This window comes from Synchiropus splendidus, chromosome 19 (genome assembly GCF_027744825.2).
Source record: "Synchiropus splendidus isolate RoL2022-P1 chromosome 19, RoL_Sspl_1.0, whole genome shotgun sequence".
Taxonomy (NCBI): domain Eukaryota; kingdom Metazoa; phylum Chordata; class Actinopteri; order Syngnathiformes; family Callionymidae; genus Synchiropus; species Synchiropus splendidus.
This window is the reverse complement of record NC_071352.1, coordinates 7,685,527-7,701,757: the sequence shown is the minus strand read 5'-3', so window position 1 is coordinate 7,701,757 and position 16,231 is coordinate 7,685,527. Positions and strand designations below refer to the sequence as shown.

The 16,231-nt window shown below is 45.6% G+C and overlaps 2 protein-coding genes across 3 annotated transcripts; one reads left to right on the top strand and one right to left on the bottom strand.

The window, feature by feature from the left end:
• Window positions 1–459: 459 nt before the first annotated feature.
• On the bottom strand, window positions 460–7,634 carry hid1a (HID1 domain containing a). Its single transcript, XM_053851981.1, has 19 exons — window positions 7,441–7,634; window positions 6,822–6,971; window positions 6,303–6,473; window positions 5,656–5,772; window positions 5,145–5,251; window positions 4,972–5,088; window positions 4,701–4,908; window positions 4,584–4,640; window positions 4,379–4,519; window positions 4,106–4,196; window positions 3,891–4,042; window positions 3,739–3,817; window positions 2,843–3,007; window positions 2,546–2,776; window positions 1,505–1,650; window positions 1,357–1,443; window positions 1,187–1,278; window positions 924–1,082; window positions 460–865 (listed from the first exon to the last, which is right to left on the bottom strand). The coding sequence occupies exons 1-19, from the start codon at window positions 7,504–7,506 to the stop codon at window positions 802–804; spliced, it is 2,400 nt and encodes a 799-aa protein (XP_053707956.1). The 5' UTR covers window positions 7,507–7,634; the 3' UTR covers window positions 460–801.
• LOC128751146 (protein FAM104A) lies at window positions 6,729–11,100 on the top strand. 2 transcript variants are annotated; one of them, XM_053851986.1, is made up of 3 exons: window positions 6,729–8,621; window positions 9,140–9,245; window positions 9,898–11,096. In XM_053851986.1, exons 1-3 carry the CDS (start codon window positions 8,605–8,607, stop codon window positions 10,126–10,128), a joined length of 354 nt encoding a protein of 117 aa, XP_053707961.1. In that variant the 5' UTR covers window positions 6,729–8,604; the 3' UTR covers window positions 10,129–11,096. The 2 variants fall into 2 exon arrangements, with proteins under 2 accessions (XP_053707961.1, XP_053707962.1); XM_053851987.1 differs by lacking the exon at window positions 6,729–8,621 and adding an exon at window positions 8,653–9,042 and having other exon boundaries at window positions 9,898–11,100.
• The last annotated feature ends 5,131 nt before the right edge of the window (window positions 11,101–16,231 follow it).

Below are 16,231 nucleotides of genomic sequence, written 5' to 3'. Positions count from 1 at the left end.
GCTAGGTCGAAATTGAGTGTTATATTGGCGCCATCTGGTGGTGAAGATGTACAGCATCCCGTATTCGAGTTTATAAACTAGGAATGGCTGAAGCACACGTTACACAAGCTTGAAACTCAAGTAGATGGGATTGAAATGTCTTTTGTGAAACCTGTTTGCAGGGTAAAAGATGCTTCTTAGAAAGTGGAATCTGAGAAGTGCCACATTCTTGAACAGGATTTGTCGTCACTGTTTGAATTATACTTGTAGCTCAGTGAAATAATCTTTTGGGAATTATCTTTGGAAACCTGATCAATCGAGGAAGGATTTGGTGTAATGGAGCAGTTCCTGGTGTCCTTCAGTCTTCGTCATGGTGGCGCATGTACTGCCAAAACTGGAACCAATGGCGCTCTAAACTTGCCTGGATATGAAGTGGAAACATAATATAAAACCAAAAATGGCGAAAGAACTGAAAGAAAGTTGTTTAAACTTTGGTTAATTTATAATATATATTAATAGATTCAGGAAAATACAACTTTAGACCTCAAACGTCAGCAAACCAACCAGAAGCCTTCATCTGATTGGACATACAATCTGTATCGTCTCCTGATAAATAACATTGTCACATAAATTACAACCAAGATGTGCAAATTCACTTCAAAGCACGACAAAGAAAACCGCTTTGTTATTCTGACGTTTGTCTCGAGACATTGCGGAGCTGAAACATGCCTCACTGCTGCACGAAAGCTGATTTTTGGTATGAGAAGCAACGACGACGTCACCCGTCAGGAGAAGAGGGATCCGGCGTTTCACAGCTGCGAGTTACATCCTCTGGATTTCAAACAGGCGCACGTCTGTGTCGTACCAGATGGGAGGATCCACGTTCCTGGAGGGTCAAACACTTCAGCCGGCGCCTTTAAGACTTGTGTTTCCAAGTATCTTACCGCAAATAGACAACGCCCCACATGTAGGTGCGGAACCACATCGCGGTGCCGGCGTTCGCTTGGTACTTCCTGATGAGGATGGGGTGAGGAACGGGCAGGAGGCCCACTAAGGTTCCGTGCTGAAGAAATTTGAGGATCTCAGATTCATCTGTGAGACCCCTGCAGTGAGACAAAAACAATGGCTGGAGAAGCTGGGGACACCCTGGAAAGGTCACCTGTCACATCACTCGGGACAGTTTGGAGTCATGTGGGAAGACACCCACTTGTCAATGCAGATCTTCTCCACTTGGGGGACCAGGACTTGGAGCAGACGCATGATGGTCTGCAGGGGGAGCTTGCACTTCCAGGAGAGGACCTGAAGCAAATAAAAAAAGTAGACAAGTGGATGAGACGACCAGAAAACACAGTTTCCACGTGAGGGGTAACTGCTGACCCAGTCCTGTGAGGGAGCCCAGCAGGATGTGGAAGACGCACTGGACAGGCGTCGGCGCTCCATCTCCGCCTCGGTGTAGAAGACATCCTGTAATGACATTCTGTTAGCCGGAATTGTTCCTTCACTAGCTACTGTCATACTGACACACTTCATTGTCTCTTCCTGAGTTCGACTCCGTGTCGCTGGTGCCGGCGGCGGCGCTCTGGTCAGCGCAGAGCGAAGGGTCTTTCTTCGGGACAGACACCATGGTGCCGTCTTCCGAAACCTGAGACTTCTCCGTCAGCTTATCGATGCCTGAAGAGAGCACGATCAATACAGCGCATCAGTCACTGTGCTAAAGCCGCGAGCATCTTCTTCTCTTGGAGCTTATTTTGTCCTGCTTTTCATTCTAACAATAGCAACTAGAATATATCTGAAACTTTTTATAGCCTCGGCTTATATAATGTGTATTTTTGAAACAAGGAAGATTGTTCTTTTTTATTGAGGTGTAACTATTTTCTTATCTTTATTTTTGTCTTTAGGTGGTGCAACAACAGCTTCTCCAGGGAAGAGAGAGAAACGATAGGCCTGAATACAGGTATTTTTGTGTGTAAGTGTGAAAATAAGTACAATACTACGTGTAGCAAAAAAAAATAAAAAATCATGTGATCTCGTAACCAAAATAAGCTTGTATAATAAGTTAGTAATTTTCTTCAGTAAAAAGTCAGATTTTAAGAAATATTTAAATATTTAAAGTCGTACCATCATGACATTTGTTTATAATTTTGACTCCTTGTTAGAAATAATAGATATGTGTTTGTCTATAAAATTAAAAGTATCATAAAAAAAAATTCATTTAAATTAATTTATTAATATTTTAATTAATCATTATTAATAATTCTTTTACTTTTCTTTTGTTGATAATTTGTTTTAAAATGGAACTGCTACCTTTTTTCCCTTTTTTCTTTCTTGAGTATTGCATTATTGCACCTGTCTAGATCTCTAATACATAAATAAATAAATAAAAAGGGGGTGGAATGTGTTTTTGGTGGAGACAAATGATGAACACGATCTGTTCCACTGTGATTTTAAAAAAAGCTATAGAACTAGTCAACATAAACATTGAACTTTAATCTAAGATTATGAATAAAAATACACCAAGCAAATGTATTCAGTTCAGAGTCTGAGCGCTTGCGTTCATGTTCAGTACCTGGCATGGCCACTAGAGTGGCCTTCAGAGTCCCAGGCTCAGCAGGAACAGCGGGATGTGATCCCTCCATGGACACCGTCTCCTGCGAGCTGGTGCGGGAAATGACGTCGGGTGTTTTTCCTTTCTTCCTCTGCAGGGCTTTTTGAATGGAGACGGGGTCGGACGGGAGGTTGGCGAGCTGGTGGAACACGTTCCGTTTACGGATGATGGCGTAGACCAGGTTGCAGTTTCCTGCAGGTGGGAATGAAACGGAGTGGTGAGCGGTCCGGACTCATGACTCTTGAGAGTTTTCCCCACCGTCAAACTGATACTGGATGATGTTGTTGAACGCCTCCAGGAGGAAGAAGACCAGGTGGTGGTTCTGAGCTGTAGAGAACAGGAACCAGGTGGTGGAAAAGGCCTCCAGCAGATGCAGCAGTTTGTTGGCTGCCACCATCGACAAGCTTTTCAGATACGGGGAAACTGCGAAGACAAGGTTGGTTTATATGTTGAAATGATCAAGATTTAGAACAGTCAGTGAGGGTCAAAAGGTTGAGGGCCATTTTTAGCCTCTAACGGTGCCATTTTTCACACCGTCTTTATCAAACACTAACATTCATTGATTTAATCTGACAAATCGTGAAGCATAAAAATCATTGTTGTCAAAATATTATTAATATTAAAATACTATTTCAAAGTACTATGACTTATAATTCATTAGATTAAGTTGGTATTATTATTTATCACCTGTTAAGATGAAATAAAATGAACATAAATATATTTGATCCATCCAAGATGAAGGTTGAGGAAATAAGTTAAAACACTAAATATTATTTTAAAAACACTTGATTTTATCAGTTAAAAATCTCACTTTTTTAAAATTGTTTGTTCAGGTTGTTATTCAACCAGATCGCCACACTAAGAGGATTTAAATGATTTGAAAAAAGACTAAAAACCAAGCACATGTCAAGTTTAAAATCCTCCCGGCAAAGAATTCATGATTAAAATCTCGAATATTTATTACCCGCATGTTTATTTAAGCTCTCCGAGCACATCAGTGTGTCGTCAGCATAAAGGCTGTGGTGTGTTTTGGGAGCCGTGTATGACATTAGATTAGCTATGTTTCAGTGTGTTGGGAATTCTCTCAAACAGGACAGATCAAATGCAGATAATCTCGTGGTTTACGGCCCACAGCTACTGAAAAAGCAGCTCACCATTCACTATAATGGTGAGCAGGCAGTCAAATAAGGGCTGCAGACGCTGGTGGCCTGTGGTGATAATCTTGTGGAAGACCTGAAAAAACAAAACAACAGCTGGTAAGCCTTTTTCATTATGCATGGATGGAAAGGTCAGCCCCAAATCTCACCACGATAAGCAGGTCAGCGTGCGTCCCCGTGAACACCGGGATGTCCATTGGCACATGGATGGAGTAGGGTTTGTTCAGGCGCACGCCGAAGTTCCTCTCTCCGCTCAGCAGCAGCAGGATGAACACCCCGATGTGCATCAGCCCGACGCGAGCTGGGGGGAGAGTTGGAGTGAGACCCGCGCTCGGGAGCCCAGAGAACATCAGCCGACACTCACACTGGTCAGCTCGGGCGTCGTTCAGGTAGTAGAGGATGGGAACCAGGATGTCCAGGACGTCACTGCTCTTCAGGACAAAGAACAGGAACTTCTGCGCGTGGAATTCCGGGAGTGATATTAGACGGATGAGAGCAATAAATGAAAATGTATTTGCATTCATAAGGAGTGTAATGACTTTACTAGGGATGGCGTGAAACATAGAAATAAATAATAGCTGGTGCTAGCCAAAGTAAAACGGACGAGGAATAAGGAGTTGCAGAAACTGTTCACAACCTTGTTGAAGTCGCACAACTTCCAGAAGAGCACTAGCAGCTCCTGATGGAACTGGATCTTCTTGGTGGAGTTGGGCAGGTAGGTCTGGGTCAGCGGGTTGGTCAGCAGACGCGCCAGACCTTTGAGGACGAAGTCAAAGTCCTGCAAGCACCAGAGGAGCCTTGGTTACACCATCAACCATGATTTGCAGTTTCCATGCACCGACCTCCTCTCGGTGTATCCGGGACAAGTAGTTCACAAACAGGTTTTCCGGGCCAGTGGCCTGCAGAGAGACGAAAGTGTTAAAAAGTGCCCTAAACTTGTTGTGTGGAGTTCAACACACCTCTTGTTCCTCAATGCTGGAGGGCGAGGGGGGGCGGTGTGGACCTCCTCCGTCGTGCTCCAGGGTGACAATGAGGATTTGCACGGCCTGTTCCACCAGCTGCTCCCGGTAGTCCGAAAACAGCAGGTGGTTATAGGGGATGCCGTAGCCCACCGGGTCGTAGGCACAAACCACGTTGAGGAGGGAGGTGAACAGCGGTAAAGCGTGTCTGAAGAGGAGCGCCATCATTTAGGAGACTGAATAGGTTTGGGTTTTTTTCACCCTCCAGTACCTGTTCTCCGTGGAGCAGAAGAAGGTCACCCAGGGGTTGAGCACGCTGTTGTCGGAGGAGGAGGGCAGGTACATGGCCTCGGAGAAGCAGGTGAGCAGCAACCGCAAGAGCTCCGTCCTGGTGAGCGGAGAAAGGTCAGTGGGAGAACACTAGCACGCAAACAAGCGGCTCACCTGTTCAAGTCGTGGATGTAATTGAGAGGCGGGGACTGAGCGAAGCCCACTCCCGCTTCCCAAATGTACTCGCAGCTGTCGATGGAGTGCATGCTCTCCACAGAGTCCTGCGCAGCACAACACGCCTGGGTCACCAAAGTCTCCTGATCCAGAGTGCGGACCGCAACTAGCTTAGAGCTCATCTTAAGACAGGTCTTCGAGCCAAGAACGGACTTACAGTGTCTCAGACATATGAGAATTGGGTCACGTTCACCGATACTCGGCTGCCATCTAAATTGAAATATCCATCTGCAAATACTGCTCCTCCCTTTTCAATCAACGATGGATTTGCTGATGTCAGATTGCTGTTCTAGATCACACCGGGAGTGATTATTATTTGGAACATGAGAGAGCTGTTATCACTGCTCTTCATCTGGATTTGTCTTCTGTGTTGTGAAACTTCGCTCCAGGAAGAGAACAACAATGACAAGTACATTCCAGCTGGAGCCCAGGGTTGACATGAGGCACTCACCGGGCCTCTCTTGTGACTGTGCACGGTGAAGTCCGGACAGAAGAGCAGGTCAGCGATGGCCAACAGCAGGGACTCGGCCAGCGGCCGGGCTCCTTCGTCCTCATCCATCTCATCTGCCTGGAGACAAGAAGCCATTAGGTGCCTTTTGTTAATGCGGCTGCACAAGGAAGAAACCTCCACTTAAAGGCGAGACCAGTCTGCAAACAAAAGAGGGTCTGTTGCATCACACCTGACACACCTGCCGTGCTGCCAGGCAGCATGAGCACTGCTTCTTACTGAACACACAGGACGTTTCCTTTGAGCTTGAAAAAGGAAACATCGGATAAGATTTTTTTTTGGGGGGGGGGAGCTTCCCCAAGTGTCAGAGGGATGGCTAATGTGAAGACGTTTGGAGAGGAGAAAGCAATGAAATGCCATTAATCCAGTAAAATATTTTTTGAAAATGATAACAACAAGTACATAAGGAGGTAAAATCCATTAAATACTTTTAATTAAATCCTTACTAAATTTGAAAAAAATGAAGGCCAGAACCTTCATTCCCGTGCCAAGTGATGCAAACATGACTTTTGAATGACACCAGTCCATCTTGTCTTCAAAATAACAGCCTTCCATATGTCAGGTTTTCTTTTGTTGTTTTTGCTTCTCACCCCAGCCCGGCCCGCACCAGGCACAGTGGACCAGAAGAACCCCCTCCAGTCCTGGTCCTCGAAGATGTAGGGCAGGATGCGGGTGAGGATGCGTGTGCAGTTGAGGATCACCAGTTTCTCCTTCTCGCTAGGGCAGCCCGACTCCGCGCCCTGGACCAGCTTCTCCACCGCCTGTGGAGAAGAGCGCGGTGGTTTTCAGGTGACTCACTCAGGTGAGAATTACAGATAGATACATGTATTAAGCAGACTAAAGTCGCCTCTTTGTAATATGCTGTTTGAATCTGAGTGAACCACAGTAACCAGTGTAGATCCGGCTGCTGAAAACAAGTTAGAATCCTAATAATCTCTGCCGCTGGCATGTTTTGTCTCAGGCGGAAGCTGGTAGGCAGAGACAGGAAGCAAAAGAAGGGAAGGGGGCTGATTCACTGGGCCCTTAAATTTGTCAGCAGCTCTGTGTGTGGAGAGAAAACACAGGTTCCCTGGTGATCAGCAACAGCTACATCCCGGAACAGTGTGTACCTTATAGCAGAGGGTTGCTAAATTAGAAGGTGACTCCTCTCGAACAGCTCTTATCTCGGCGGCTGGCACCAGAGCAAAAACATCCTGGACTGTGGTGGTGGTGTCTGCCCAGAACTGGTCCCAGAAGGCGTCGTCGGTGGCTTCCACTGGCTGGGGAAGACATCCATTGCACGTTAGTCCTGAATATATAGGGTTTTTGTTTTTCATGCTGAATAGATCATGTGCCTTCGGTGTGTTATTGTCTTGCATAATTGCTCAGGTCTGTCTGAGGACTATGTCAACACGGCCCTTTATTCAAACAGAAGTGCTCAGCCACACCTGCCACACTGCGATATCTCCGAGCTGCCTCTGATTTATCATTCTGTTCTGTAAACGACCCGCAATTACTCGATCGACTGACCGATCAGTGGCGGATCGGCTCAATTCGACGTCTCTCTGAAATGTCGAGGTTGCGACTGTGCTATTCGCGCGTGAGAGCAGATGGTGGAGAACGTCAGTTGATACACAAACACCCTGCGGTGGTTAAACGCGTCGCCTGATCTCCTCGGCGATGCGTTCACGCACCGCTTCTTAGAATAAACCGATCGCGGATGCGCGCCGCGATAGCGAGGCCGAGTACCTGTGTTTTGGTCGTCAGCTGAATCACCGCCTTCCTGAAGTTCAGCTTGGAATCGCTGCTCCCCATCGCGACTGTTCCCCTGCGCTCTGATGCTTGTGCGAATCCCCGTTAATCCACTCCGTCCTCCGCTTGACTCATAGAGGTGGGCGGGGTGGTCTTTTTTTTCCTTTTTTGAGGGGTTCGAATGAACACACGGGACACCACGAAACATCACATTTTCAATATAAATATGCGCTGAGCGGGGTTAAATTCAATTGTGCCTGTCCTTAAAACTATAAGCTTTATTACATGTCGGCCATTCGACGTTGAATTGCCAGTTTTGCAATGGATCTATTGCCTTTTTTTAATCACATATTGTATTGTCATGAGGGGGCTGTTTTTTTTGTTTGTTTGTTTCCTGGTGTACATTTATCCTAAATATTATTTTAACACCCCCGCGACTACCACTGACAACGTACTTAAATGCACCATGTTAGTTGTGCGCAGCCGCAGGTGAAACCATTCTGTTCCTTTACGTGACGCGTTAAATTGTTTCTATGCGAGTAAATACAAATGTATGCCTGTGAATCATCTCCTGAGTCAACGACTATTACATCTATATGACCGTTTCCAACCGACTGATCATTTTAGGAAATTCGTTTTACACCTCTTTTGTTGAATGGTTTTGACGTGAGGGAAAAAAAACGAGCTTCACGCGAACGTACCGTTGCGTTTTCCGCGCAGCCGCAGAGCCATGTAAACACAGCGGCTAATGCTGGTTCTGGCCGACTGTGTTTTAGGTGGAAAGTGAAACTGTTCATGAATTTGAATCATATTTGATGTTAAAGCGCGTTGTGCTAAACTGGACTTCACTACGGTCACTACATCAGCCAGCCGTCCAGGGGAACCAAAAGGAAAGCACAGCTAGTGAGCGCTTACATTGTCATAGCGTTAGCTCGTAGCTAATGCTAAGTCTAGAAGCTGACGTTCTGCTCTGAATAACCCAACTACTACAGTTTTTTTATTCGTTTTTACGTCAACATGGGAAACTTCATCACATAATCTGCGGCTTGGGGGATATCTTCCGAGCGTAGGCCGTCGACTGGAGTGAGCGAGCTGGGTCCAGACTGTCTGGTCCGAAGACAAAAAGAGGCTCGTTGGAATCGATGCTCTCAGGGTTATCACATGTTGACTGACAACAGGTAAGTGAGAGAACAAATCTGCCTTATTGAATGAACTGTTGGAGCGTGTTCAGTGCCTGTTCATGTCCCAGACTGTTCTCCAAGTCTGCCTTTCATGTTGAAGCTAAAATACCACCAACTTTGTTTGCTGCCATGAGTAATATAGTTCTGTTGTCATTAACTGTGAATCTGTACCTATGTAAAGTGCTGCCCAAGTGCTTTCAGTATTGATACAAAATGAGAAAAATGTGAGCTTTTGGTGGCAACAGGCTGACTGGGTTTGTCAGTGTGACACCTAACTAAATCTATGGTGATGTTTGAGATGTTTAAATGAGGATGGGGTGACCTGATATCAGAACTACGTTACTCAAAAACATAAAAAAAAGATACTAAAGTTCCATGTGAGGTGTAACTACTCCAACAGTGCATACAAAGAAATGAGGTACTAGACTAGACCTCCTGCCTATTGACTACTATACAAAACCAGTGTTTTCTGTGATAGGTTTGGAAGCAATCCTGTGCTTTATCTCCCTCGATAGGAAGCGGCGGCGCTGTGGCAGTGATAGTGATGGCGGTCAACAGGCACCTCAGGCCAAACGGCAACAGAAGTCTCCTGAACCAGGACAAGACGCATGCGACTCAAAGGTACGTCTCTCATCTCACTTATGGATCCCCTGGGGAAACATCATAAACCACATAAAGTGTCTAAAAATACGCCAGGCTCTATTTTAGTCGCTCAACACAAAGAGCAATGATGAGGCACCGCTTTATTGTCCACACAGATCTATTAAAAACCCTGGCTTCTACGTATTTACCTTCCTTTTTATCCCACGTTTTACTGCCATGCTTGTGAATGTGCTGCCTGAGAACAAGGATGTGTTTAGTTGCTTGCAGCATATTTCCGTTCTCTCTCCCTCTCTCGATTATATGCCCTTGGTAGCAGTGATGGCGTCATGAGGCTTCATGAAACGGTGTCCTCATTTTCAGCGCTCAGTAGGTGGCGCTCTTGGTTTTAAAATGATGTGAGGTTTCTCTGGAATGGTTGCTCAAATGCAAAGATTTTACAGCAGAGAGTGCCATCTAGTATTATTTTGACACTAGAAGTTTAGACATCTTTTATGTGTGTTATATGGTTATTATTTTTGGAATAAACATGATAAAGTCTTTTTTTAAATGTGTTTTTTTTTAAATGATTTTCAACTGGCTGTATCATATAAGATGTCCTGACCATTACTCTGTATGTTTCATCTGTGAATGCCAATGGCACCCGGCTGACCTCTTGACCCTTGCGTTTCAGGTATCTAACGGCGAGAGCTGCAGTGTGGGCAGTCCAGGCCACGCTGCCGAGGGCTTCACCAGCCCGTGTGTCATCGGTGCCAGCAGTCCACTTCACTGCGGCGACTCCGCCAAAGGCGGCAGCCCCCCGAAGCCTGAGCCCTATCTGCAGATCAACCGCATCCTGAAGGAGGCGCACTTGCACAGCCTGCAGAGCCGAGGTCAGGTCCACAGCGACCTCATGTGCCCCTAGGGTCTGCAGAGCGAGGCAGTGCTCCGCCACGTGCTGCTCAGAGCTCTGTGGTGGACAGCTCACCGGAGCATCTCTCGTCCGCTCAGTGTGAGCAGTTTAGGGTCCTAGTCGAGTACTTGTGGAATCTGAGGTCTCAGGGAGCGTGCAGGGTTTTTTCTTCACCAGTCCGTCATGGGCGTGGTTGGCAGCGTTCCCAAAGTTTACAGGTTTCTCAAAGTACTGTCCCCAAGGAGTGTCACATCCATTTCAATTTGAACGGCGACATATTTACCTTTCTCATCCAAATACATCGTATTAAGATAGAGCGGCGGAGTGATCACATTTGTGTATCACACAGCAGGGACGCGCGCGCACGCACGCGCCTGTGCTGGAGGGGCTGCCAAATCATCACCTTCAATGTGAAGCAATATCAGTCGGTGTTGCCTTGTGTGTCGTGTCAACTCCTCTATGCAGTTCTTTTAGTTCTTTACTTAGTGCAGATCTTCTTTTAGACTTTTGGAATACAAGGTTTCCTCCTGCATTTGTCATCAAATGCTCGACATTCTTTGCAGTGTTTGTGAGTCGATCCGTCGATTAGAGCAGCTTCAGTAGTTGACAACATTCCGTGGTTCAGTTCTGAGCCCTCTGCATCCAGGTGCCACACAGACTGAGCTCACTTCCTCATCTATGGATGATCTGAAATAAATGGATTATTTTTGCAATGATATATATTTTGTAATTAGTGTACATGACATCGACATGCCTTTTTGTTTTTGTACCTTCATTAAAGGAGTCGTTTTTTCAATGAAGACTCAGTAGTTCTGGCTTCCTCATTTGCATTTCCAAAATCCATCCAGTTTAGAAATGCCAGTCGGGGTGATGCGTTCAGGTGCTGTCGGAAATTCCATTGATCTGGGTGGAGTTCACCAGACAGGACGTGGTCACTGTCAAGTGTAGTTCTATCACTGACCCGTAGAGGACAGCAGACTAACGGCGGTTCCCTGACCGCAGTCAAATCTGACCATACATATGGATGATGTTTATCCCAAATCTGCTCTCACACATTCACTCCCATCGTCCTTCAGCGTCCGTGATGAATGTGTCCCATCAGCCGAGCGGTCAGTGAGGAGAGAGTTAACTCCGCCTGTCCTTGCTCTGCTCCTATATATGTGCATACATTGTTTTACTTGTGCAGTGGCCGGCAGCGGAGATAGATTTGAGCTCACACTGTGTCCTTTCTCATCTCTGCCAGCAACATGAGGAGAGTCTGTGTCTGAGTCTGAGAATCATCTCAGATTACTCACCAGAAGTGAGGACACCCTGACCTTTGTGACCTCTTAGACTTTTTGCAATAAATTGTATTCATTTTATTCACATCTAAACATTTTATTCATATATTGTTAAACTCATACTGAAACACTGACATAATTTGTATTAAACAATTATATATATATATATATATACATACACATTATGTATAACTCCTCTTACAGCGTGTATTTTTAACGTGTAATTTTTCATTGTGTGCGCATTTTTTCATCATGTTCGTCCATATTCTGCATGACTCTCAAAATATTATTTTTGTTTTTATTTTATTTTTGTTGATGTTTTTAAAATAGTATATCCCTAATTCATCATTTTTATTTATTTCATAATTTTTATTGTTTTTATGTGCTTGGATTTAACTGATAATGGTGTATTTTTCTCATCAATGTCACTCATTATTTTGTTTATTTTTATAATTTTTTTCTTAATATCCAAAAACTATTTTTTAATGTTGTATTTCGGTTAATTCATTGTTCGACTATTTGTATATAAGAGAATGATTTAGATTTATGTATTTTATGTTAATTTTTTGTCACATATTCTTTCCAGAACAAGACACTCCATCTTTCATTTAAATAACAGGTTTATTATTATTATTTATTTTTTGTTTTTTTCAAATCTGGGATCATTTGTTGATGCGTTGTTAGATGAATTTTGACACTGGAAGTTAATGCTTCTTTCAAATGTAACCTCAGCCATTGAGATAAAAACTAGCGAACAACCCTTTTCTTTTTGAATCCCAGTTCGGAACTCGATGATTCCGAATCAGCCGGTCGGTGTTCAAATTCCAGCGCTACTTCACGCCGGTGATCTCGTCGTCCCGCCAGACTTCAGCTGCACTATATTTGGGCAGCTGCTGCCTGGCATGAGTCTGTGACTGGCTTGGCGCGAGCTTGCTGATTTTTCCTCACCAGCCAACACAAACATCTGCTTTCCCTCCCCGCTCCTATTCAGTCCAATATCAAACAACACAGCTCCCCATCTCTCTCTCTCTCTCTCTCTCTCTCTCCCCCCCTCCCTGCCTTGGCCATCCGAAAAAAATTAATGACCCACCAAGCACATTAGCGGTGGCCTATTGCTCCGTCCTGGCTGGAGCCGGGATTAGAGGGGGCCTCGGCAGGAGAACAAGGAGAGGGAAGGGTCAGTGAGACAGGATGATGAAGGAGCAGCGGCCAACATCTTCAAGATATTTGTGCCAGTCGTTCACATGATGAAAAAAATACTCTCCCTCATACCTGCCTATGACTTCGTCCTCATGGATGGCGTCCATCTTTTAGGGCTGAGGTGTTGCTTTCGCCGCGTCAGTCATCCACGCTGGGGCTTTTTTTTTTGCTGATCTAGCAGAATTTCTCCTCAGTTTGATGATCGGAACCGTGATGTGAACAGACTGAAGAGATAAAAATGATGACCTTTATTGTACGATATGGATGAAAACAAAATGCTGGCGAGTGCTCATCATCTCCTGGAAAGCTAGGGTCAGCTGAATACGATGCATAGAAATTATTCCAAAACAGTCGCCATGGTTACTGGTCCTAAATAAAAAAGAAGGCTTTCTCATGATGTCAAGTGAACAGTGCTGCCACAGTGGCGACTAAAGCAGCTGTTATTTTCAATCGTTCTCGATGTAGTTAGTAGTTGTCCCTTGCCTGTTACCCTGACTGGCTGGGACAGGCTTTGCACCCTTGTGAAAAAAAAAGAGTCTTCCCAGCACCCCAGGGCAGCAGGTTTGTGGACAAGATCCCAGCTGTCATGTATGTGTCTGGAAACTCTTTCCAACTCTAGACACGCTAAAGTTTAGCAGAACCCGGACTCAAACCGGGTGTCGCCTTGCTTTGCTTTGTTCGCCACTCTGGAGGGACCAGTTCACTCCCCCCTCAAGCTCTGTGTTGCTATTGTGGTTGCTTCAAACTGGTTCCACAGCTGAATGAATTAGAAAAGAGACTCTGGTTTCCTCCCAGTGCATGACAAACTCCATAACTGCATGTTAAAAACTGGAGTGGGAGTGAATGGTGGGACCCAAGTCGCCACCTAGTGAGAGAGCTCAAGACTAAGAGAAGCTTTAACCCTTTGTAATTCCAAAAACACCCCATGCATCTACTGCTTCTGGGGCTGCCAGGTTTGCTGCAGCTCTCCCCCAGTGTGTGTCTTAAGAAATTGGTTCCTGAAGTGAAGGACTTTATAGATGTTTTTAAGGATACGAGGACGATGAAAAGCACAGTGGTCTGAAAGTCGCAACCTGGCAACATTGCTCCATAGGATCTTGAGCCACTGCTCCTTCGTATTTTGGCCAGCATCAGCTGAACTGGCGCATCAGACTTCATCCCTCTTTTGTCTCCAACAGCGCACGCTGACGGGCGTCGCCGCCGCTGCACGTTGGTCAGTGTCTCTGCTTCCATTTTATGACTCCTCTATTCAATTTCACACACTGTGCTCCAGAGACAACGTACAGTGGACTGTTGTGATTGCACAGCGAAGTTGCACTCAAGGACTCTATCGATCATAATAAACGCTCACCCGAGAGGAGCGACTCTTTTTTTTTTGGTGCCGCTAACATCCCCCTTTTTATGGCCCCGGCGTAATTGTGAAACGTGAAGTTCGCGTGATGCTGCTGCGACCCGCTCAGCCCTCAGAGAAGTGGTGCTCCGGCAGGACGGGCCGATGTCTCTCTAAGTGGCCTCTATTAAGGAAATAGGCATAATCTGCACTCGGGCCCGTGTTGTTGTTCGCGAGGGGAGGACGGACGACAGGCCCAGCATGACAGCCGACCTGCCACGCTGCCATCGCTCATTGCCACAGGACTGATACGGCGCCATTCGCAGCCACTGAGGTGCAATTTGTTGCATTTGGACTATAACTGTCAGGAAGAGATATACTCTCACTTAGACAGACGCCCGTAATGCGCCCCTCTCCCTGTATTACCCTAATTGAACCCCGGTGGCCGCCGCCATCAATAGCTGAGCTCATCTGCAAATTAATAAAACATGGACTCTCACCAAATCCACGTCTGCAAACCGACATGAGGCTTTTAGACGCCGAGGTGGACTGAGAGGGGAGCTTTGTTTTCTCTGGAATGTCAGATTGAGAGCTACTTCAGGCGCAATAAACTTTACATTTGTTCTGCGTCCAAACTGCTGCGACGTCGACACTCGTAGTTATTACACTTTAGTCCACTATATACTATGCCTGTCTGTCTGTCCGTCCATCTATGTATCTGTCTTTCCATCTGCCTGCCTGTCTGATGTATCTATGTGTCTATCTGTCTGTCTGTCTGTCTGCCTGATGTATCTGTCTGTCTGTCTGCCTCATGTATCGATATATCTATCTGTTTGTCTGCCTGATGTACCTATGTATCTGTCTGTCTCCCTGTCTGTCTGTCTGTCTGGCTGCCTGATGTATCTATGTATCTATCTGTCTGTCTGTCTGCCTGATGTATCTGTCTGTCTGTCTGCCTCATGTATCTATGTATCTATCTGTTTGTCTGCCTGATGTACCTATGTATCTGTCTGTCTGTCTGTCTGATGTACCTACGTATCTGTCTGTCTGTCTGTCTGTCTGATGTATCTGTCTGTCTGTCTGTCTGCCTGCCTGCCTGATGTATCTGTCTGCCTGTCTGTTTGTCTGCCTGTCTGTCTGTCTGTCAAATGTACCTATGTATCTGTCTGTCTGTCTGCCTGATGTATCTATCTGTCTGTCTGTCTGCCTGCCGGTCTGATGTGTCTGTCTGCCTGTCTGTCTGTCTGCCTGATGTACCTATCTGTCTGTCTGTCTGCCTGCCTGCCTGATGTATCTGTCTGCCTGTCTGTTTGTCTGCCTGTCTGTCAAATGTACCTATGTATCTGTCTGTCTGTCTGCCTGATGTATCTATCTGTCTGTCTGTCTGCCTGCCGGTCTGATGTGTCTGTCTGCCTGTCTGTCTCTCTGCCTGATGTACCTATGTATCTGTCTGTCTGTCTGTCTGTCTACACACTTAGAATGGCTTGCTGTATTTGTGTGTTGCGGCGAAGCATAAAGCATTAGCTTACCACTGCTAAGCTTCTGTTTATGTATTGTTTTTAAATGACTATATAGCTGTAATTGTGATCTTAAAAAGTTTTTTAAAAACTCAATTGTTAGCCTCCGCTAGCCAGCATCTGTGATCCTCATGTGATTTCCCTTTGGTAGCGCGTGGTTGCCAGCGCTAGCTCACTGCGTAACAGCTGTCTTATCAAACAAATGAAGCTCCACCTTCCTGAATGGTTTTGTTCAGCGAGCAGCTTTTGAGTGAGTAGTGGTTGATGTTTCTGATAATAGCTTAAAGGTCTGCATTCAATTTCATCATTCAGGAAGATGAATAAAAGAAACCATGTGGAACAGTGGTGGAGTGTCAAGCTAAAGGCGAAATCGGGTTTCCTCCCTCTGTCCGAAACCATTCAGGAATGCACTTCTGATCTGAGTGTGTATTTCAGGCTGTATGTTCCTGGACTTCTCATTTGTTTTCCGTATTGTGTTACCAACTTTGGAAATAGTTCATTCTGAGCAAAAACGTCCGTCCAAAAATAAGCTCCGCTGCAGTGACCTAAACGCCGTGCGCCTCCAAATATGTTATCACGTCTCAATATTCAGCGTAAGAGAATCCCTGTTTTGCTGCTTTGCCCTGATGCGCTATAAAACATGATGAGAACATTATGGTTCTCACGGTCCCACTGAGGTCCCAGCTCTCGTGTCATTAGCACGGCGGATATGCTAATTCGATCAGTCTGTCGGGGGTCGCCCACGAGGAACCAACAGGTGAGGAGGTTCTTCCCGCTGACGTGTGAGA